The 24,437-nt window shown below is 55.0% G+C and overlaps 1 protein-coding gene across 9 annotated transcripts in view; it reads right to left on the reverse strand.

The window, feature by feature from the left end:
• The window catches only part of CELF6 (CUGBP Elav-like family member 6), a 223,874-nt gene that overhangs the window by 192,878 nt on the left and 6,559 nt on the right, over positions 1-24,437 (reverse strand). For all 9 annotated transcript variants that reach the window (XM_039492712.1, XM_039492708.1, XM_039492709.1 and 6 more), the window contains exon 2: positions 13,789-13,871. In XM_039492712.1, coding sequence (XP_039348646.1) covers positions 13,789-13,871 — 83 coding nt within the window. The remainder of the gene's footprint in view (positions 1-13,788; positions 13,872-24,437) is intronic.

Here is a 24,437-nt window from a genome sequence, read left to right on the forward strand (position 1 = left end):
CGAACTGCTCACAAAGAGACTCCCCCACTCTGCCCTAGGGGAAGCTATGCAAGGAGGCCCATGGGCAGTGTTACAACGGCCCAGTAGCTGGCATGCATCCGATGAAGTGGGTATTCACCCACGAAAGCTCATGCTCCAATATGTCTGTTAGTCTATAAGGTGCCACAGGACTCTTAGCTGGCACTGTCCCCTTCCTCTTTGCCCATAGGACTGTAGGGCTGCCTCATCCTTCCTGACCCCCAGCACTGGTTCCATCCTCCTCCCAAGGGGCAGGCGTGTCTCCGGTTCTCCTCAATCCCACGCTACACATGCCGTTAGTGCCCCACAGCTTCCCAGAATCCTTTGCTCTCAAGTTTTCAAAGGAAGCCATGGCAGCTAAGTGCAAAGGATTCTGGGATGTGCCTGAGGCCTCACCTGACCCGGCAGTGCCCAGGGCACCCCCTTGGGAAGGGCGGCGGGTGGGCAGAGGCAGGGGTCAGGGCATGCCTGTTAGTGAGCAATCCCCCAGCCAGTTCCCTTATACATAGCTCCCTAGGCGGCTGCCTCCGTGGTCCTGCCTGAGGCCGCCCTTGCCACAGGCTCTGTGGGGTGGCTGCCGGAGCCACAGGAGGGCCCCTTCCCTCTGGGGAACTGTGATACATGAAGGGGGGGAGTAGCTCTCTTTGATGGACACCTAGCCAGCCAGTTAGCTGTAAAATCTGTAAAATCCCTCTTGATCTATTCTCTGCTTGCTTTACCTGTAAAGGGTTAACAAGCCCACAGGTTATAAAAAAAAAAAAAAAAGGAGTCAGTGCCTGACCAAAAGAGATTTTACCGCTAACTGGCTGGCTGGGTGTTCATGAAAGGGAGCGACTTCCCCCTCCCTTCATGTATCACAGGAACCCTCCCTCAATCACAGACCTGGCAGATTTCTGGGGCCCCCAGCCCGCTCCATCGGGAGAGGACAGGGCTGTCCGTGGCCCGCCACGTGCCAATACACCTTCCACTCTGGACTGAGCCGAGTGAGCTCCCTGTTCCCAGAGCGCCCAGTGAGGAACGTGCCTCTCACTATTCAGCCTCCTTCACTCAACCCCACCCCCCGGCTCCCAGCATGACCCATTGGTCCCCTTTCTGCTGATGGCCCTTATATCCATCACTTACACCATGCCTTTCTCCCCAGAACCCAGCGTGAGCTGCAGCATCCCCCCCAATTGCACACATGGGGAAAACAAGGCCAGAGAAGGACCGCGACTGGCCCTGGGTGACACAGGCAGTGTCAGGAATGGAACCCAAGTCTCCCTGTTCTAAGCACTCCCTGGTGCTGCCTCATTACCCCAAGCAATGACCGTGAGCCGGTGAAATGAATGGGAGCCCACGTGCCATGGGCACCTGCTCTGCAGCCTGCTGGGGGTCACAGCTGGTCACTTGGGGCACTGGGAGGAGCGTGGCGCTGGAGGCCGTTGGCAGAGGCGGCCTTAGCAACCAAAGCACCTACAGCATCTTCCTTAGCAACAGAGTGTTTGGCACCGCGCTCTGAGGGATGGTGTTAGACAGGGGATGGGGCCTGGGCGTCTCTAGAGCCCACAAGGGGGCGGCGCTTACACTATGAAATCATGGTACCTGGTGCGTGCTGTTACAGCTCAGGGCAACTGCACCTGTATCTTCTGGCAGTGGTCCATACCTGTCCTCAGGCACCCAGCTCCCTGGCTGCTGGGTGCAGATCTGTACCTCACTCCCTTCTGAGCGCGGTATTTCCAGGCTGCACAGTCCCCTGCCTTCACTGTGTATTCCTAGCACAGACAGGCTGCCCAGAGAGACAGGTCAGTTTCTCCTCAGAGACTGCTGGATTGATTGCCACAGCTAAAAGATACCACTCTCAGCCAGCCCATTTTAGTCTTCAGGTAGAAAGCGTCGGAGAAACACCACAAGAACCTACAAGCATGCTGATAAGCTCACCGGGGTCACCCGACCATGGCGGGCCCAGTCCCTCCAACCCTCCCCTCAGGATTGGGGCCCTCTGTGGGCCAGCGGTCCTGTTCCTTCGCTGGGCCAGGAAGAAGGCCCTGAGCCTGTTTAAACTCTAGCTATTCATCCAAAAGACTTTGCTTTGCCCGCTGGTCTCTGGAGAGCCTGGTTTGACCCAACCTATGCAAATCTCCCCCGGGGGTGGCCTCCCAGGCTGATGACAGATGTTCACAAGCCTCTCGGCTCCCGACTGGAGAAGGTGCATGCAATGCCACATAACACAGACACAACTGCACTGGGCCCCAAAAGGGTTAACCCAAATTCAGTCCAGGTTAATGTCCTTCCCTCTTGTTGATCCGAATGTCCAGGACACTGGCAGCATGTCACAGCTCTCCCAACTGGCCAAGAACCCCCAACCCAGGGGAAAACACTCCAGCAGCCCTCTCACCCCCACCCCGTTATCCTGCTAAACCAAACCCAGAGATAACAGGGGCTGGGGGAGCTGGTCAGGCCTGTCTCCCCTCCCCACTCTGCCAGAGCCGGGGATGGCATGGGGACTATTCATTCCTTCCAGCTCCCTCCCCAACCCAGCTTCCCCTGTGCTCAGCCAGCAGGGCCAGTCTGCAGGGATCCAACAGCAACCACACAGGGACACCCTGGATGGGGGAGCTAGTCTGTAAAGGGACACCCCCTGCCTACCTGCTGTGGGTGGGACCATTGCTGGCAGAAGCGGGCCAGCCCCCTGGATCAGGGAAGGTGAAAGTCAGAGCTGGAGGGGTGGGGACAGGGGAAGATGCAAGAATCAGGGGTGCAGACCAGTATGGCTAGTGAGTGGCCCTGCATCTAGCCAGCTGTGTGTGTGTGTGTGAGAGAGAGAGAGCTGTTGTATACCCCCACCCCAATGCATGGTGCAGGGCTAGATTCCCCCCCACGCCCCCCGACACACCAGTGTAAATCAGGAATAACTACACTGGAGTCAATAGCATCAGATTCTCATGTTCCAGAGCAGCTACCCAAGGCAAGTGCCCCACCCCCCGCCCCAGCTGGCTCCATGGTGGGGTTAGCCTGCCTCCCAGCTGGGGAGCCTCTAGGACCCCGTGGCGGAATGCCTGACTTCTGTCCAGCAACCTCTCTTTGCCCTAGCTGACTCTGGGTGCGGCGCCCCCTCTGCAGAGCTGCTGCCCAGCTCACGAAGGAGCATTGCATGCTGGGAGCCAGTCCACACCTGTGTGTACACAGGGGCCCTCTTTGGCTCTATTTGCCCTGCTGATGCAGCACCCTCCCCTGATTCTTACTGCGCTTAATCCCTCTCAGATCTGAGGCGCTCGGGCCCACTGAAGTCAAGAGCTGGCTCTGCGTAGACTCTGCTGGGTTTTGGATCAGGTCAGAGGGAGGGGATGGATCAGGCCTGCGAGACTCTGCGGGAGCACTGGGGAGGAGAGGAGGAGCAGAGCCCATGGAATAAACTCGCCCTGTGAAAGGACCCCACTTCGCAACCTGCTCGCCAGATGCTGAGCAACAATTGATAGCCAGCACCAGTCCCCGGGCACCCCTGCTGAAGGGCCAGTCCACCAGGGCACACACACAAAAGGGAAACGTAATATAGGAGAGGGATCTAATCAGAGAACGGGAGCTCTGGTCCGGAGGCAGTTTCCGGGCACCAATCCACAGTATATTTCCTCAAACAGCCAGGGCCTGCTATAGGGAGGACCACTGCAGGGTTTAGATCCCCTGGTTTGCTTATCAAAAAGAGGGCATGAAATCTAATCTGCACAGACATGTAAAGAACGAACGCGCAGCCCTGCTAGTCCCCAGCTTCCCAGCCGATCTCCAGTTGCCGGCATCTGCAGACATCTCCAGAGAGCTGCACGCTCTGAGCTCACCCCAGAAAGAATCTTTAATCCCTACCTTTATTCCTGCATTTCTAAGCGCATCCCCGGTGCATGGTGCTGCTACACCCAGACCAGTGGCTGTGACAGCAGACCTCCAGGCTGCTCTGCCATCATCCTCACTTCGCACATGCTCATTCCAGACACCCACACTTAAAGGGAATATGCACAATACTGCAAACCCACCCAGGCACGGAGTTTGCCAGGGCTCAGCTGCCCTTGTTAAAAACCACAATCAAAACTGTGCAGTACATGCAGCCATTTTGACAGAGGCTGGAAGAGGCTCATTTAAAGTGGAATGGCAGGGTGGATTCAGGCCAGCTTTCTGAGCTCAGGGTGTGGGGTACTCAGCAGAGAAAGGCTGGAAAACCTGCCTTACAGTGAGAGACTCAAGCTCTGACTAATTCACTGAACCCACAGAAGGTTAAGGGACGACTTGATCAGTCTGTAAGTATCTATGTTGGGAACAAAAATTTGACAATGGGCTCTTCAATCTAGCAGACAAAGGCATAACAAGATTCAAGTTGAAGCTAGACAAATTCAGATTGAAAGTTAGGCATGAATGTTTAACAGAGAGGGTAATTAACCACTGGGATAACTGACCAAGGCTTGGGTGGATTCTCCATCACAGGCAATTTTCAAATCAAAATTTGGATGTTTTTCTAAAAGATCATCTCTAGTTCAAGCAGGGGTTAATTCAGGGAAGTACTCTGGCACGCGCTGTGCAGGAGATCAGACCAGATGATCACAATGGTCCCTGCTGACCCTGGAACCTATAAGAGCAGGTTTGCTAACCAGCTTCCCTTGTTCCCAGCCTGTGAAATCCTCTTGGTGCTGCCTGACATAGGGAAATCATCCTGGAGCAAGCCAGCACAAGTCCTGGGGGGCCACTAGCTAACCCAGCAAAGGATGGCAAGGGGGCGTCTCCCCTCCCCACCTTTAAAACAAAAGGGAGAGGAATTTTTCTGTTCAATCTTTGACTCAAAGCAGCAGCAGCAGCGCCATGTTCACCGAGCTCTCCAAAAGCTAGAACGTTTCAGCCTGAAATGTGACCAGTTGAGAAAGGTCTGTGCACCTGGCACATGTATGCACCTCGATCCCTGTTGCAGCAGCCGAGCTCAGACACCCTTCCCAGGTGACTGTGGGGACTCCGGCCCATGCCACACAAATCAAACTTGGGATGCTGCCTGACTTCGATTACTGACAAATACCGGCTCCCTCTGGCTAATGGGAGCTGGAAGAAGGATTGAGGCACTACCCAGATCTCAGCTGACAAAGGTTCAATTCCTTGCTCTGCTACAGGCTCCCCATAGCAAGTGACTTAGCCACTCTGTGCCTCAGTTTCCCCCTCTGGAAGCTGGGGACAATGATACTTCCTGCCCTGTCTGTATATTTAGATTGTAAGCTCTTTGGGGCAGCCCCTGTGTCACAGGATATGCTGCATTGTAGCACCCCCTGCTGGCTGATCATGGGGCTGCAGGCACACCCTGTCTCAGTTTCCCCTCAGCAGGATTTTCTGTCTCTCCCAGGGATTCACAGGGCACAGCCCCTTCAGAGTTCAATTCCCTTCCATGGTAATGAGGTTTTTCCACCCTGCTTAGGCTGCCTACAGCCTGCCCTCTGGGCTCCGTTCCCAGCCCCTCTAGGTTACCTTTGAATCGCCTCCCTGGGTAGGGCACTGACTCCTAGACTGCTTCCCTAGAGTCCTTGCTGGGCCTTCAACAGGAACCCAACTTGCTTCCTGTGGGTCCTTCTCTAAGCCGGGTTTTCCGCCCTTTGCTGAGGCCCAGGTGTTTCAGGCTGTCCCACCCACCTCCACTAGTCCTGCCCCTGAGACTGGGAGGCAGCTAATTATGGAACAAGTGGGGCTGACTGAACAGGGCTAGCCAGCTCCAGGCCACACTGTCTGTGTCCGTCCAGCGCTCAGCCCTGATCTGAGCTGGCACCTCTGTGGGTATGTCTACACTACAAACAACACCATTCCTGCAGCAGTGAGTTACAGCCGGGTCTTCGGGCTCAGGCTTGCTGGGCTCACATTATGGCACTAAGATGCGCTGTGCAGATGTTCCTGGCTGGGCTCAGAGACCAACCCCCTCGCCAGGTGTCAGAGCCTGAGTGGGAATTTTTAGCACCAGATCATCAGCCCACCTCTGTAGGCCCCTGGGCTCAGAGAGTCGCTGCCGCCCGCCGGAGCTTTTTGTGGTAGAGATGTACCCTGTGTGCCAGAGGAATAGCATTGAAGCCTTTCACCACCAGAACCCAGCTCTGCAGCTCAGCTGCAGAGCGGCTCAGAATCGCCTCCTCTGACAGCTCTTGGGGGCCCCTCACGGCTGATGAGTTGGTGGCTCTCAGCCTGTGCTCCCCGTGGTAGCTCCAGCTGAGAAGCCAAGGACGGAACAGGTTATGGGAGGCCAAACTTCCCTCCCAGCCTCACAGACAGTCCCTCCAGGTCAGGCATGAGGCAGTGTCCGCTGCTTCTAGCCATGCAATACCTGCTCCAGGGCTGACAACCAAGCAGCACTCTAATCTCCCATCGTCCTGCGCTTCCTCGTCTCCCAGCTCAGCAGTGTCCGGCACTCCCACCCTACAGCATGTGTTCCAGCCAGCTTGGCTGCCATACCCTCCGCTCCATCCCTGGCATCGCAGCTAGGCTACGGGCTGGGGCTGGATATTGTCATGAGCCCTTACAGGGGCATGGAGCACTGACTGCGTCAAGCGCCAGCACCCTGCTCACTGCTAGCCCTGCCTTCCCCTCAGGGCATTTCATCTTAGCGTCCGCTCTGAGCCCCCCAAAGTCACTGCAGCAGTGACACGGGCCTCACGCTCCTGACGTGTGCTCCTCACGCTAATGATCCCCCGGGTGCTTCCCTCGCCTAGCAGCATCAAGCAAACACCTGCCCACACAGACTTAAAGAACAAGCGCCCACCGGGCCTGGCTGTCTGATGCTTGCAATTTCCTTCCCACACGGCATGTGGGGCCTGCGTGTTTCCAAGGCAACAGTGGTAGTGCACACTCGTGCTGGGCACGAGGAACGTCTGTAATTAGGTCCCTGGCCCCAGCTGTCAATCCCCGTTTAACAGCCTCCCATTTAACTCCTGGCTGCAGTAATTAGGGTTTACTAAACAGAATGTCAGGCAATTAGAACAGCAGGTCAATAGCTCTCCATGCAGCCTCTCTTCAAGCAGGATGTAGGGCTCAGCTGGCAAGACCCACGCAGATTAGGAGCTGGTGGGGAGCGAAGCTCTCACCTGCCGCGTGGGAGAGACCTCGCTGGAGTCCGCAGAGCTGACTGTTTGCAGCTTTGCCCCTTGGGCTGGGTTCTTGGCCCACTTCCCAAGCTAAGACGCAGCAGGTTGTGTTGATACTTGGGCCAGAGACTCCATGGCTCACCCGGACGCTGGGAGTGCTGATGGCAATCCAATAAGTGGCCCTGGCCTCATGGACCTGGGTGCTAGGGGGCGCTGTGCTGCTGGGGAGATTATGGCACTCTTTTGCAAGGATGGGGTGCAGCCCCTGGTATCCCCTGGCCATGGTCCATACATGGCCTCCCTAGCAAAATTTCTCCTGAGCTTTCAGCTAGTGGCAGGCTTCCTCGCCCAAGCTGGTGTGCAGCGTTGCTAGGTGCATTTAAACAGATGGTGAGTTCCTCCCCAGCTCAATATCCAGCAAGACCACATTAAGGACCTAGCCAGAGATGGCCCCAGGAGGCACTCAACTGGCCAGGAGGCCCCCGCCCTATGGGATTTGCCATGGTGATGATGAGTTCCACCCCAGAGATGACTGCATTTCCATGGTAGGAGAACTGATGTATGGCATGTGCAGCACGAGGTGGGAAAGCTGCTCGAGACAAGCAAGATGTTACTAGTTCTCCTTTTCTTCCTGCCCTTGTTGGCCGCTCCCCCTCCTCCTCAGGGCGGGGTTAATGACCCCTCCCTACTGGGGAAAGTGGAAAGGGAAGGGAAACAAGGAAGCAAAAGATTTTTCATTTTTGCCTTAAGTTTATTTTCCCAACACAGAAAATTAAAATGGACTCTGGGGAGCTGGGGGAGGAACCTAGTACTGCATTACCAAGAGGGCAAAATCTCTAAGGCAGAGAGGTGGATTCCTACCTAGGATTAATGCAGGAGAGTTTAGGTTGGCCAGCTAGCTGCCACTGAAGAGCCTGAAGGGATGGCATAAAGTCTTGCCTATTCACCTGCCCCGCAGTGGCTGGATACAGCAGAGAAGAGTAGAGGCAGGTGTGGGGAGCAAGGAATAGCTGGGCCTCTCTGAATATCCATTAGGGAAGTCAAAGGTCACTCGAGGATTTGCATCTCCCTAATTCTCACCCAACTATCCTGTCAGTTCCATCGCCCTCCTGGGCTCACTGATCCTCCAGCATGACCTAATCTGGCACCTGGTTCAGAATCTGGCCCCTGGGAACTGAAATCTAAAAGTCCCACCAGGGGCTGGGGGAGGGAGAAGGGACAGAGAGGTGGGGTAGGGGAGCTGAAAGCCCTGCTTGAGGTTGGCCGATGGGCTCTGTTCTGGCACCCTGTACCCCAAGGGTACCTAAGGGGGGTAGAGGCCTGTGGGCACTGCTCACAATGCTCCAAGCTGCTCTGCCACTCTCCACAGAAACTTGCCTCACCTGGCTGAGGACCAAGGTGGTGCCATCCAGCAGGCACCCCTGAGTGCAGCCTAGAGGGCGCTCAGAGCCCTTCAAGAGAGCAGCAGCTCAGACCTACTCCCAGTCCTTGGTTCCTAGCCTCGACCCCCTTCACCTCCCCAGTACCATCCCAGACCCTCATCCTCACCGCTCTTGTCTCTTACCATGTCCCCTGCCCCTTCCTTCCCCCACTAAGAGGAGAGGGTATGAAGAACTAAACCAAGGCCCAGAGCAATTAACACCTTCCCCAGGAGGTTCCCAAAGCGCAACTGGCCAGCCTCACTGCAGAGTTCCCCACATCTTCCACAGCCCACAAGGGCTGCTTCTCACGTCCAAACCATCACAGAGCCGGGCCTTCATGGATCCATCTGCATGGCTGATGCTCTACTGTCCTCCCCGCTCTACCCAGCTGCCTTCAGCCCTGTCTCAAAATGCCCGCCTCTGATGTCAGCCAAGCACGCCCCATGCCAGGAAAGGCTCAGGGGTTGGCCAAAGAAGTAGAATTACAGAGACAGTTTAACTGTCCCAGAGAAAGTGACTCCCGAGTCCTTCACCACTCTTCTTCCAGCTGTAGAGCAGAGAGACAGACAGGGAGCTGCAGAGCAAGCCACAGGTGAAACAAGGAGGATCTAACAAAATCCAGAACAATGTTTTCATGCCCTTAGTACACTACTGGGCCTGTGAAGCTATGATCAGTCCCTAATCAGGGAACTGAGCCAGAATCCACTTTCGGCAGGTGGCCAATGAGAACCCAGATCTGGCTTTCTTGGTGACAGACCCAGGTGCTGTGGCTGGACCATTTAGAACAGATCATAGAATCATAGAATATCAGGGTTGGAAGGGACCTCAGGAGGTCATCTAGTCCAACCCCCTGCTCAAAACAGGACCAATTACCAACTAAATCATCCCGGCCAGGGCTTTGTCAAGCCTGACCTTAAAAACCTCTAAGGAAGAAGATTCCATCACCTCCCTAGGGAACCCATTCCAGTGCTTCACCACCCTCCTAGTGAAAAAGGTTTTTCTTATATCCAACCTAAACCTCCCTCACTTCAACTTGAGACCATTACTCCTTGTTCTGTCATCCGGTACCACTGAGAACAGTCTAGATCCATCCTCTTTGGAACCCCCTTTCAGGTAGTTGAAAGCAGCTATCAAATCCCCCCTCATTCTTCTCTTCTGCAGACTAAACAATCCCAGTTCCTTCAGCCTCTCCTCATAAGTCATGTACTCCAGCCCCCTAATCATTTTTGTTGCCCTCCGCTGGACTCTTTCCAATTTTTCCACATCCTTCTTTGCAATGTGGGGCCCAAAACTGGACACAATACTCCAGATGAGGCCTCACCAATGCTGAACAGAGGGGAATGATCACGTCCCTCGATCTGCTGGCAATGCCCCTACTTATACAGCCCAAAATGCCATTAGCCTTCTTGGCAACAAGGGCACACTACTGACTCATATCCAGCTTCTCGTCCACTGTAATCCCCAGGTCCTTTTCCTTTCCTCAACTCATGCCATCGGGGTTTGTGTTCCTGGAGCCACCCCGGCTTTCCTCCAATCGAGGCATTATTTGAAATAATTCCTATCCACAAGCACTCTTTGGTTTGTTCCTTGTCAGCATGTGAAACTCCAGCTGTTCCGATTGGAAGTGGAGGAGACTCGGTGTTTCTCTTCTCTGATAGGAGGAGGGGAGCTCCCAGAATCTGGTTTCTGCTACAAACCTTCTGGGTGACAAGCCCGGACAGAGTTCTCCTACATTTGTTAACAACTGGGTGCTCCTGTGAACACAGGACCTGCCCGACTGGACTGGACTCAAGGCCCAACTAGCCCATATCCTGTCTCTGACAGTAACCAGCACCAGCACCTCAGAGGGAGGTGCAAAAAAACCCACAGCAGGCAGATGTGGGATAATCTCCCCCCCCCTCCCCCAAGGTCTCACCATGAACTCTAATCGTTTGGTTAAGCCTTGACGCATGAGGTATAATCTCCTTTTCAAAATTATTGTTGTCACTAATTATGATAACTCTGGGGTACAGCCTCACCGACTTAGAGCGCCCCCTTGCAGCAAGACCCAGCATTACAGGGCTCTGCCTCAGTATCCCCACAGTTACCTTTGCCCTCCTCCCGCCACAGAGGTGACTTGCTGCAGTGACTTGGCCCTCCAGCTAAGTCACTACCAAAAGTCCCATTCATGGACATTTCTCCCCCTCAGCTCTAGCCACAAGCGAACTGCTCCTATCCTTATTATTTTATACCGATATTCCCAGAGTGCCCAGAGCCCCTGTTATACTCGGCAATTTATAGCAAGAGAGGCAGACTCGCCCCCACCCCCACCCCCAGCCCCGCAAAGAGCTCACAAGGGAAAATACCTTTGGGGCAGTCATTTTAACCATGCACTTACCAGCATTCCAGAATCTCCCAGCACTTTGCAAACAGTCACTAATGAAACCTCACCACTCTCTCATCAGGGAGCCCCTCCCCCTGTTTTACAGATGGGGAAACTGAGCCACAGATCAATTGTGTGACTTGCATAAGGCCAGAGAGCGAATGAATATTTATGGCATTGCACTCCAGGTAGTCTACTGAGCGGAGATGGAAAGGATAGCATGGATGCACAATACCCTTGGTGATCTTGGATGCAGGCGACAGGGAGAGGCGTATGTGATGAGCACAAACACTTAACACCATCATGGAGAAAGAAGCTACCCCTGGTGACACAGCCATGTATTACACGTGTCCATGGCAGGGGTCACTGGGTGGTGAACTGACAAGGTTTTTCTAAGCATGCAAGCAGTCTTGGAAGAAATGCTGCATTGCTGTTAGTTTTGTGATGTAGGTTCTGTTTTGGGGAGCTGTAGCAAATGGCATAGGAGTTTGCGCTGTGCCTTGAGCTCTTTAACCAGAGTTAATTCTTGCATCAGAGCTGTCCCCTGGGCACCGGGCATTGGAGTTTGGGCCACGATTACAGAGAGGGGACTGCCTGCATGCTGCATGGGACCACCTCTCTTCCAGGACGGCTGTGTGAAGTATAAACAAACAAGCTGTACTAGGAATACAGCCAGACTCCGCCCCATCATTTCTCCTCTGATGAAAAGCCGACCTGCAAGACCCCAGCATTTGTTACTGCTGGGCAGAGGACAACAACATACAGAAACTACATTCACCATGAGAACTGCGACACTACACCTGCTCTGAACTCACTCAACAGCTGACCTATGTACCCTCTGTTCCAAAAGCATCCCTTCCTTACCACCACCACGTGAACTACAGATGAATCTCTTAGCAGTACTGAGGCTATGACACACAGTTGAGCAGTGCTGATTGCAGCCAGTAGATGGCAGTGTTGCACTGGCACACTAGAGAGAACATATGGACTTTGAGCTGTTCATTGTAGGCTTGTCTTCTCTACACTCTGTAATCATGTTTAACACATGTTAACGAGGCACAAGACTGGTGGGGCAGAGGAGTAAGGAGATCCAGCTGCTATTCCCAGCTCTTCCATTTGACTTCCTATGGGAGCAACTCACAAGCCTGCTGTGTGCCTCAGTTTCCCCATCTGTACAATGGGGACATGGCCTAACTCATTGTGGGGCAGGGGAGTGGGGGCAAAGCTTAACTCATTCATGTCTGTAGAGCTCTGCGAGTCCTCAGAGGGAAGGCAGCATAGGGGAGCAAGCTGCTGTTATTCCTGCCCCCATGTCATCTCATGAATCACTGTACCCCTCTTAGCTGCACTCAGAATGAATCCTCTTAACCCCAACCAAAGCCTGACAAGGTGGAGCGAGATCCTTGCGACAGTTCCCATCTCTGCCTGGGCTGGACACTTTGCATGTATCAAGGGAGAAGGTTCATAGGGAGAGCACCCCTATGTTCAGATGTCGCCTGCGCTGAATGCACCAGCACTGCCTTGGGCTGGAGAGCTCAGAACAGCTCTGTCCTCCCCGCACAGTGGCCCGGTCACAGGTACAGGTTGATGAAGATGCTACGGCCTTAGCTAACAGAGCTGGCTGCTTTCTCGTGAGGTCCCAGGTCTGATGCCCACTACCGACAACCCAACCGGGAGTGCGGTGCTACGCACACAGCTTCTCTGCTCTCCACCGCAGCTGAGGACCACGCCAGCTTGGTCTTCCCAGCATCACATCCCAAGGGCCTTGGGAATAGGCTAAGCCGAGTGGAACTGGACCTCCTGTTCCCACCAAACCTGCCCCCCTGGGTCCCAGCCAAATCACCTGATCACAGTATCTTATCCCCTTCTCTCCCCACAAGTGAGTGAAGGCCCCCAGGGCCAGGCTGAGTGGAGAATGTGACCACAGGGAGACAAGAGCTGTCCCAAGGAACATGCTGCCCTACCCCCTCAGTCCATTTCAAATCAGCAGTGTTATTTTGCTTTGGTAGTTCATATTCACACCTGGATTTCCCGGCATCTTTGCACCTCTGGGAGAGATTCACTGCTGGGCAGGGGGCCAAGGCATCAGCCGGATGTGAGCAGAGCTTTGGCCTCATGCTGGCCCCCTGACCAGGAGCTGAGTCTCCCCTCCTCTGTAAATAAAGAGGATTCCATTCAGAAGCAGCCATTGGACTCCTACAAGCTGAAATCCAGGTTTTCTTGCATCCTGGATTGGGCCCGGGCAGGGTGAATCTCCCCAGCACACACAGGAAGGAAAATTACATAATAGCCCCAGCGCTTCTCAGGTGCACCGGAGGCTGAAGCTACCAGGGAAGGAGCTAATGTACAATTTACAATAGCAAATGGCCAAAGGCCCGGATCCGACTTGCTCCCAGATGTGTTCTCTCCTCACAAGCAGATTCAGCTCAGGGAGGCGGAGGAGACACACCAAACCTGGATGCAACCCCACGTGTCTGGGGATCTGGATTCTGCCCTCCCTGTGACATCGGCCCTGGGGCTAGCGGCCTGGCTGTCACTGGGATGCTGCTCGGTAACCGGTATGTTAGAGTAGGAGAGATGCCTCCAACCAGAGAGAAAACCCAGGAGGTTTACGCCAGGCCTCGGTGAATGAAGGAAATTAACCAAAAAATAACCCCAGTGATGCCTCAGCCAGTGGAGAATTCATAGCCCTGAAACAGCTGCGGATGCACGGGACCAGCTCCCCAGCTGGAGTAAACGGGATTTCGCAGGGCACAACACTGAGGATTTGGCTTGAACTCTGTCTACTCTGACAAACGATCCAGATCCCATATGCCAAGTAGTGAACCAAGGTTTGCTCAGATGCCACCCACCCATGTTGGGCTGCGAACTCTGCCCCACCAGCCATTCCTGATTCCCCAAAGAACAAGCTGCTGTCACTTACCCCAGGTAACGTCTTCTGCTCATGCAGTGCACTCTGGGCTTTCAGAGCAGAGTCCCGGGCACAGTACGTGAGGAAGGCACAGCCTGAGGAGGGGAGAGAAGGCAGTTATTGCACAAATGCCGAGCCAGAGCTCCTGCCCAGACGGCAAACCCAGCACGGAGTTGACATGGTGCCTCTCCCCAGCTGCAGCAAAGGGCCCATGGCAGCATGGAGAGGGGCGACTAATGTACACAGGCAGGTGTGCCATCCATCCAACCATAGCCAGTCCTCAGGGAAACCCCGGCCAGGCAGACTGCAGATTCCCACTGCTCTGCAGTAACCCTGGACAATGGCCTCTCCTGAACACATCCGCCCCGGTGTGTCTTCTGAGCCCCCTTTGTGCCCTGAAGAGCTAGCACTGCCCTCTTCCAGCTCGGCCCTCATCACCCCAGTTCACTCGCCAAGTCCCGCTCTGCGCTCAGCTCCCCCTCTGCACCGTCCACTGATGCTGCCCGGGGAGCATGTTTGCAGGGTGTTAGTGGAGCACTCAGTGCTTGGCACTGCACAGAGCAAAGAAGGGCCATGGGTGTGGCATGCTTGCAGCTTAGCATCCCCACTGGCAGAGAACTTGGCACAGCACAGAGGACCCGGGCGAGCCAAGGGTCCACGAGTCTTGGCATGGGGCAGTGCACGGTTGGGGTTCTTGTCAATCAGGATACCCAGTGATGCGCTATCAGAATTGGAACAAGGGATCCCACCCAGATGGCCTCCTTGGGTGGGGGGAATCGATTCACTTGCTCCCCCATTTAAACTAACCCTCTTGCTCAGATCCAGAGCCCAGGGGGAAGCAACAGCGCTAGGCAAACTGCTACAGAGACACTGCTTGCAGCAGATGTTTATACTCTGTCCCTGAAATCTGCCCAGCAGGTGTAAATCAGTGTTCACCTGTCAACGTAACAGCACCACACCGACATGCACCAGCTGCGAATCCAGCCCTGTGTACACTGAGCAACTTGCAACGTGTCCTCAGAAAGTAATGCTGTCCACACCTGCCTCCCATGTGCAAACACCTGCGTCGGCTGGCTGCACCCGCCACCCAAACACCCGGCCTCCATGCTCTCACACCCTTGCTCCCTACCTCCCGAGCCACAGCATCTGATCCACACAGCCTCCCCACAACCGTCCACACCCTCTGTCCCCCAGGTAACACACCCTGCCCCTATGCAGCCCCCACACAACACCTCTAGCTCTGCAGGGTCCCTCCACCAACTGTGCACCCCCTCCACCAGCCACGCCCTCTGGCCATAAGCATGCCCCTAGCACTCCCCAGACATCCCCACTCGCACTGGCAGCCGGTTTCACTAGCTGGGCTCTACAAGCCCTGGGGGGTGAGCCTGCCGTGACTAACCAAAGAGAGCAGAATGCTGGGGGACGGGAGGGGGCTCCGGAGAGCGGGTGGCGACCCATGGGTTGAAGGCCTAACAAGGGTGAGTCCTGCGCTCCTCGCCAGGGCGGGGTCAGCAAGGGCCCTCGTTAGGGGGCACCAAAGAGGCTCCAGCATGTCTGTCCCTCATGCCGGGTCTCTTATCATCACCTTCACTTGTCAAGGCCACACAAATATGACCCCCAGTGAAGCCAATGGGGTGGGCAGGTGTTTGTTCCAGTCCCATCTCTGCCATTGGCCCGCTGGGTGACGTGGGGCAAATCAATTCCCTACTCCGTGCCTCAGTTTCCCCACCTGTCAAACGGTGGGTACTGATGCCGCCCTCCTTGGTGAAGTGCTAGGGATCGCTGCAGCAAAGCACTGCGTGCTGTTCCTGTTATTACTAGGGCGTCAGTCCAGTCGTTCCTACCACCCGTGGGCAGAGGAGCAGTCTCACTGCATATTAACACGGTGCCACAACCACCACTACATTGGCACCGTCACTAGCATTGCCACTGAGGAAGCCCGGGCTGGATGGGCCATGGAGACTGACTATAAACCCCTGGGAATCAATACTGGGATTTGGTTGTCCACCCAGAGGAGCCCAGTGCTTGGCACCGGCTCCCCTGGCATGGAGACCAAAGATACAGGCCTCACCTGTCCACGGGATTGTGTCTAAATCATAAATGAAGTGATGTGGATTTGGCTGCTGTGCAAGGACAGTGCGGGTCAGCGGGAGGGGAGACAGGGTTGGGGCTAAGGCAATCAGAGTGCATTAGCCAGGTCTGGTTAATTGAAATCAGCGAGCCGAGCCAAACACACCGGGATTAAAGCAAATCTCTCCAGATTAACAAATCATCAGCACTAGGCAGACAATGTGGGGAGATGGGGATCGGACCAAGCTGTGGGGAGCAGGCTGCCCGGAGACAAGGCCCTCCTTTGAGCACAGCCCCACCCTCATGCCATTACCCCCACCTCCACTTGGGGTCACCCCTGCCCCAGAGAGGCAGGGGCAGCAGTATGTCTCCCATATCCCCAGGAGCAGCCCCAGTCTCCCTCCCCTTGGGCGATGCAGCAAGCATACCTTCTGTCCCCCAAGCAGGCAGGGGGCACCCGCAGTATTTACCCCCACAGTTGGGGGGTATCTGCCTGGGGCTGGGCTCTTCTTGTGCTGCTGGGGTGGGGCTGGCTGGGTCCCCAGAGAAGTATGGCTGGGGTTTAACACTCCTTTGAGATGCCTGGGGCACTCAGAGCTATTATTTCAGGCTCTCTGCAAACGCAAGTGAAATTGTTGCACCCAGGTCATATTTTCAAGCTTTTCTTCCCAGCCAGGCGGCCCAAAATCTTCCTATTGGTTTTTAATGAAAGCTGATTTCCTCACATGGCACCGGGAGCTGGCCCCACGCAAGGGCCTATAATGCCCACGTCAGACCAGGGACGGGCTGTACAGTGAGGCTGGGCAACATGACGGGGGGTGAGGCAGACTGCAGGGCATTCTCCCTGCCTGGATCTGGCCCAGACCGTTAGACCTGAAGTAGGTGCCTCCTCCCCAGTTGCTCCCAGCACAAACACCCATCCCCCAGACAAAGGCTACCTTTCAGTCATTTAGTAGCTCAAAGACTTCAGCCACTGAGGGGTTAGTGGACTAAGAGTCCATGAGGAACTGCTCTCCCTGTGATCAGCTGTGGAAGCGGTGGTAAGCACTGATCTCAAAGAGCATGACTGACGGCTCTTCATCCAGCCGGGGTTCGGACAGTGAGGGTGGATCCAACTCATCCCCAATGTAATGCCAATGACTACACCAGGGATAAATCTGTCCCCTTATTTTACAAGCATTTTTCACCTTTCGTCCCCACACACCCTATCCAGGGATCACTTCACCCTCTCCTGAAATCAGTCCCTTCTGGGGCGAGTCAGGACAGCTGTTTCATAGAATCATAAAATATCAGGGTTGGAAGGGACCTCAGAAGGTCATCTAATCCAACCCCCTGCTCAAAGCAGGACCAATCCCCAACTAATTTGTCAAGCCTGACCTTAAAAACCTCTAAGGAAGGAGATTCCACCACCTCCTTAGGTAACCCATTCCAGTGCTTCACACCCTCCTAGTGAAAAAGGTTTTCCTAATATCCAACCTAAACCTCCCCAACTGCAACTTGAGACCATTGCTCCTTGTTCTATCATCTGATACCACTGAGAACAGTCTAGATCCATCCTCTTTGGAACCCCACTTTAGGTAGCTGAAAGCAGCTATCAAATCCCCCCTCATTCTTCTCTTCTGCAGACTAATGGAGCACAGCAACACTGCCCCATCAGGTTTACCAAGGGTGATCCAATCTCCACCTGAAATTGCCGTGGGGAGTTTGGGAAGGTGGGCTTTGGCCAGGACCCCAGGGCTCTGCCCCCTGACCCTGTGAAAAGGGCCTCGGGATGATCTCTGATGGCCAGGAATGCTCAGGACCTCACTTTTACATGTCCTAGCATCTGCACCAGCATGGTGCTTCTGTGTGGCCAGGAAGCCTTCTAGAAAAGAGGCTTCACGGGGCATCTGGTACCCTCTGCTCCTCCCTAGAGGAACTGAAAACGCCCATTTGCAATGATGCCTCTGCCTGGGTCCTCTGGCCAAAGGACTGTGGAATCTAGATCAGGAGCCCTCACAGCTTGAGCTAAAGGCCCAGGCTGGAACAGACTCTGAAATCTGGATAGCAACTGGACAGGTCCAAAGCCCAACCCTGTTACCGTCGGTTGCCCATTATAGGCCAAAGCTAGCCAAGGCTGTGACTGGCATGTCTATCACAAGCGGGGAGTTCCTAACTTCCATTCATTGGGGGCCAGCCAGATCCTCTTCTCCAGGCAAGCGGTGGCAGGGCTGCAGTTTGACGGTGTCCCGTCGGCTCAGGTACCCAGCCCTGCGGGAAGCCCGTTGTGTGCTCTCAGCAGCACTGCATGCGCTCTCCCCTTGGGAGCGATGGCTGTTTCCAAAGAGGCAGTCCCTGGCTTGGGTTCATAGTCAGCTGGTTGTGGGAGGCTCAAGTGCAGGGCATCCTGGGAAATGTAGTACCAAGTGGCTAGCAGACCTGGAGAATAGGGGCTGGAGAGTGGGATTCTGGGAACTGGCTTGCTTAGAAAAGAGAGGGGGCTGCCCAGCTGTCCTTTACCCAGAGAGCAGTGATCATTCCCACTGCCAGCCATGGGTCCATGTGAGTCTTGGGCGTCATCCCCTCTGGTCTCAGCATCTGCTTCTGGGGGGTGATGGGGTACTTCTTCTGGATTCCTACTTTCCTGCAGGAGTCCAGTGGGGACCTAATGCTTAGCATAGGGAAATCTGCAGCTGGCTTAGACAGCCCAGCCCCAGTTGTTCTAGGGTTGGCTGCTGCACAATGCACTCATAGACTCATACACTTTAAGGTCAGAAGGGACCATCGTGATCATCTAGATTGACCTCCTGCACATCGCAGGCCACAGAACCTCACCCCCCCACGCACCCCAATAATAGACCCACAACCTCTGGCTGAGTTACTGACATCCTCAAATCATGGTTTAGAAACTTCAAGTTACAGAAAACCCACCATTTACACTAGTTTAAACCTGTAAGTGACTCACACCCCAGGCTGCAGAAGAAGGAAAAAGACCTCCAAGGTCTCTTGCCAATCTGACCCGAGGGAAAATTCCTTCCCAATCCTAAATATGGCGATCAGCTAGACCCTGAGCATGTGGGCAAGACCCACCAGGCAGATACCTGGGAAAGAATTCCCTGTAGTGACTCAGAGCCCGCCCCATGTACTGTCCTGTCTCCAGCCATTGGGGATTTTTGCTACTGGCGCATGTGGAGTGGCTCCTTGGGAGCCAGTACCTGCAGGCACAAGTTACAGCAGCCCCAAGGATGCTCTAATTAGTGCTACAGGCTGGTAAAATTGCAGGGGAGGGGGTGGACCACCTGTGCATGCTCCACTCCGTGTGCACTAAGCATTCTCTAGTGCACATGGGCTCTGACCCAGGGCTTAGGGTAACATCTTTAGACTCCTCTTCCTTTAACCCTGTGCTGTCTGGCTACTTCTACAGCCCCTTCAGCCCACCAACATGGCTTTATCTGGCTCACACCCTGCAAGGTCAGAAATATTTATTATCCCCATTTTTCACAGATGGGGATCCAAGGGCTGGAGAGAACTAACTGACTTGCCCAACAGGCAGGAAGCCTGCGGCAGAGGCTGGACCTAAACCCAGATCTGTGTCCCTCTCCTTAACCACAAGGCAATCCTGCCTCTCCTGAAGCCTGGGCATGACTCAGAGAGGAGTCCTGGAGCGTCAGGGGTTTTTCCACCAAGGTCTCCAAGCCAAGCAGTGACCATGTCTGACCCTGTTGAGCAGCCAAGTTACAAGCAGACCGAGGTAGAAGCATGCCCAGAGTCACCAAGATGCTGGCTGCCTGGCTCTGCTGCCTGGACTTGCTTTACCTTTGAGATATGTGCATGCCAATGGCTGGCTTGTAAACTGATTTCTAGGTCTGCTGGGTTTGAAATAACAGGCCAGAGTCTCCCCGGCAGCTCTCAGCCCCCCTCCCAGCTCCCAACACCCCCTTGCTACAGGATTTTATCCTGCTGAGAAAGGTGGTGCCCTGAGGCAGGTGGGGTGTAGCAGAGCAGCACTTGGCACTGACAATGCGGCCCCAACAGAGGGCGCTGAACACTAAAAGCTGGCCCGGAGTGAGTAGCTGTGACCCAAGTGCCCCCCGTTGGCAACAGATGGGGCTACACAGTTATGAGTCTGTAGCCAGAGACTTTCCAGGACATACCCAGATGGGCATCCTGCCCCGTGCAGGACATTTCATCACAGGGGGCCAGGTGGGGTCGCTGCCCTAAGATACAAACTCACTGGTTCTCGCGGTTATTGTGGGACAGATGGACGGCAAAGATTTGAAGATCTGTGACACGTAGGTCATTGTGTTCCAAAGCTGCGGGAGGTGAAACCAGTCACCTGGGGCAGGGGCTCTCAGCGCTCACTCAGGCACGAGTGAAATCACTGACATCCACGTAACAGTCGAGACAAGGTGTGGGCTTGGGCCTTTACAAAGCAGCCCAGGAAGATGATGCTGACTGGCAAGACCATTGTGGGTGGGAGGGGGTGCAGCTGAAGCTAACGAAGCACCCTGGCTTTGAAAAGAGACTGGAACTGTGTATCAGGGAAAGAAGGTCACAGATTACAGTGGTCAAACTCTGTCTCATGAAAAGTGGCTCCCAGGACTGGGCGGCCAGGGTAGAGGGTGAGAAATACCCAGTAGCCAGGAAAGGACCTTGGCAGTATGCACAGGCTCTAGGCTGTGGTTTATCTGTTTCTTTTATCCGTGACCACGTTTTCAGTTCTTACGCTGCCTTCTCTTGGAATCGTCATCTTCAGCTTGGTGGCAGAAACGTCTCTTGACTTTCCCAGAGACACAGCTCACGCAGCATGGAGCAGAGGGGAAACTAGTGGACCGGGTGGCAGCGGATGTGTGTGCATCGCGGGTGTCCGGGAGCCACGGGGCTGGGCACTCAACTGTGACGCAGTGGGGTGTACAGACAGGTGGGAGGGACGTGTGCCCCAGGCCAGAGCAGAACTCTGGGGTGAACTAGCTGTATGGATTTAGAGCCAGGTTCAATCTGCTCTGTCTCAGTGACTAGGGTTGGCAACTTCCTAAGTGCACAAAATCGAAGACCCTTGCCATGTGCCTGCCCTGCCTCTTCCCAGAGGCCTTGCCCCTGCCCTGACCCTTCTCCGAGGCCCTACCCCTTCTCACTCCATCCCCACTCCTTCCGTCACTTGCTCTCCTCCACCCTCACTCACTTTCACCAGGCTGGGGCAGGGGGTTGGGGTGCAGGAGGGGGCTGAGGGCTCCGGCTGGGTGTGCGGGCTCAGACGTGGGGGGGGGGATGTGGGGTTTGGGGTACAGGAGGGGGACTCCAGGCTGGAGCCAAGGGATTCAGAGTGCTGGTGGGGGCTGAGGCTGTGGGTTGGGGTGTGGGAGAGGGGGAGGGGTGTGGGCTCTGGGAGGGAGTTTGGGTGCAGGAGGGGGCTGAGGGCTGGGGCAGAGGGTTGGGGTGTGGGAGAGGGGGAGAGGTGTGGGCTCTGGGAGGGAGTTTGGGTGTGGGAGGGGGCTGAGGGCTGGGGCAGAGGGTTGGGGTGTGGGAGAGGGGGAGGGGTGTGGGCTCTGGGAGGGAGTTTGGGTGCGGGAGGGGGCTCAGGGCTGGGGCAGGGGGTTGGAGTGGGGCAGGGAATGAGGTGTGCAGGCTCTGGCAGGGCAGCTCTTGCCTCAGGCAGCTCAGCAGCATGTCCCCACTCTGCCTCCTACGTGGAGGCGTGGCCAGGTGGCTCTGTGTGCTGTCCATGCCTGCAGGCGCCAATGGGAACTGCGGAGCCCTCACTCGGGGCAGGGGCAGCTCGCGGAGACCCCATGGCCACCTCTGCACCTAGGAGCCAGACATGCTGGCTGCTTTCAGGAGCTGCATGGAGCCCAGGCAGGCAGGGAGCCTGCCTTAGCTCCAGTGTGCCACCAACTGGACTTTTAGCAGCCTGATGAGTAGTGCTGACCAGAGCTCCCTGGGTCCCTTTTCTACCGGGCGTTCTGGTCATAAACCAGACATCTGGAAACCCTACCAGTGACTCCCACAGGGAGCCTAAGGCTGGGGGTGGAAATTGCCAGCCTACAGAGGAAAAGAGTGGGGCTCTCAGAGCCCAGAGTGAGGCGCTTGTTTTGCCAGCAGCAGTGGGCACAGACGAGGCTCCCTCCAGGCAGTAGCAATTCACCCTGTACCTCTTGGGTAAACCCAACAGTGCCACATTCCTCCTCCCCCGCTCTTTGTAGTGTCCAGAGTTGTCTCCGGGGTGAGGGGAGCCAGTCCCCTCCAAACAAGGCAGGATATTGGCTGCTCAACACCCTGCTGCTCATAAATGGAGTGTCTGACTCCACCCTCCACTGCACAGGCATCCCCATAGCCCCGCCCCAGCATGCACTGGGCTCTGCGGGACCCTAGGATGTTGCCAAGTCCTGGTCAGGGATCTGGAGGGCCTGCCCCTGGGACATTACATTGACCTTTCCCACCTCCTAGCCACAACCTGCAGTCTTTGGAAAGTGAGGTCCCAATGCTGACACTAACTTCCTTTACTAACTTCCTGCCTTCTCGAGATGGCTTTACTTTGGGTTACCAAAACACACACCCAAGCCCCTCCCACCAAATCCCACCCCTTAGCTTAGTCACGCCCCTTCCTTCCAGATGACACCCTGAGGGAATTCCCTCTTGGCTGCTGGGACGCTGGGCAAATCCGGATTCCAGTCTCTGTCCCCGCCCCCTCTCCTGGATCCTACAGGTGCTCCCTTCTTCAGCATTCTGCCATACACGTCTCTAGTCTGAACCCTTGTATGTCTGTGCAATAAAGACTGAAGAACACATGTTGCTTGCTGCAAGTTGTCTCTGTTATAACGTGTGTTTAGTTTATGGGAGGGTTACTGTGAAGGCAGCGGAATAGTCAGCAGCCAGTCTAACCAAAATTTGTGTTCTGTGGGGTGAGGAGGAGCTGGAGGGAGAGGACTGTACGCGTGTGGGGTGGCGGATGACAGGGAGAGTGGCTGTGGAGGGGGCAGGACATGGGCCTGGGTGGTAGGCAAGCCTTGGATTGGTTGTTTGAGGGAGTCTGTATCTTACTAGTCTCTGCAGGAGGAGGGGAGGCAAGTATCTACTTCCTGATCTCGGGGCAGATAAATGCGGTGTCTCCAAAAAGGCATAGTACAGAGGTTTGGAACTGAAAGCACAAGGACTGTGACCACTGAGGGAAAAGAACTATCTGCACTGGCAAGGCTGCCGATGCCAATGTGTGGGTTCAGGACAATTCCTGGATCCTGAGGTTGCAAAAGTTTTCAGAAGAGCAAGGAGACCACCATGGCATGGGGATTGCTGACTGCAGGCTGATTTGGGTGGCGAGAGGTGGCCCACGTTGGCCTCACATTCAGCCCACTCTGCAGTGTCTAAGGAGGTTGTGATCTACCCGCCATTGTGGTAGTTCACTCAGGCAGAAATGACCTGGCCCTTATTCCCAGTGTGCTCTCCTACAATGTATGAGAGCAGCTGTGGATGGCATCAGAGATTTGTGCCCAGGAGCTGAGATACTTTTCTCTGATTTGGTGATGCCCAGGCAGCCTCAACTCAGCCTTCTTCCAGCATGGTCCCAACAAGCCCTGTCAACACCCTGCCCGATCCACACTTCCTGAAATGTGCCAGCTCTTCCACTCTTCTCAACACCCAGTCACGCCCCCCCACCCCGGATTCCATCAAACACTATTAAAGGACAATATAAAATGGTTGCCCATACCACTCGCCCGCTCTTCCCCTGGAGCAGGCAATGACCGACGGGAATTGCTGCCTGTTTGGTACAGGAGTGTTCGTGTGTTAGGACATACGGGGGTTGTGACAGGGCTGTGACTGTGATCTGAGGGAAGATCCATGTTTTCCACCCCCTCCTGTGTGAGGAAAGGGAAGGGGTGTGTGCACAGCAGGGGTAGGCAACCTATGGCACACGTGCCAAAGGCGGCACGTGAGCTGATTTTCAGTGGCACTCATACTGCCCGGGTCCTGGCCACCGGTCCGGGGGGCTCTGCATTTTAATTTAATTTTAAATGAAGCTTCTTAAACATTTTAAAAACCTTATTTACTTTACATATAACAATAGTTTAGTTATATATTATAGACTTATAGAAAGAGACCTTCTAAAAACATTAAAATGTATTACTGGCACATGAAATCTTAAATTAGAATGAATAAATGAAGACTCAGCACACCACTTCTGAAAGTTTGCCGACCCCTGGTGTACAGGATGCACCATGTCAGTGCAGAATTGCCTGGGTTATGGCAGTTGCAGGGCACCTGTCTTTGATTCCAAAGGATCCTGCCAGCCGTGAGGTGGAACATGAGAGGATGCTAATGCTTTAATGATGGTTAGGTGATGGTGTCCTGACAATGCACATAAGGGAGTTGTACAAGGCTGTGAAGTGCTTCTGAAATTGAACCCATGGGGACAGTTTCTGGGGCTGTGGCTAAGTGTGTGAGTGTATCCTGGACCTTACAATGCCAAGCAGGCCTGCCTACTGCCTCCACTGGCACTCCTAACCCCCTGCCTGGAACCTGGAGTGTACCCACAGCATCCCCCCTGGCTACTGCCCACTCCAGGGGAACACAGAGAAGGTGGGGTAGGCAGCCTCTTGGGGTTTTCTATTTCCCTTTTA

The sequence above is a fragment of the Mauremys reevesii genome, linkage group 10, assembly GCF_016161935.1.
Source record: "Mauremys reevesii isolate NIE-2019 linkage group 10, ASM1616193v1, whole genome shotgun sequence".
NCBI classification, from domain to species: Eukaryota; Metazoa; Chordata; order Testudines; family Geoemydidae; genus Mauremys; species Mauremys reevesii.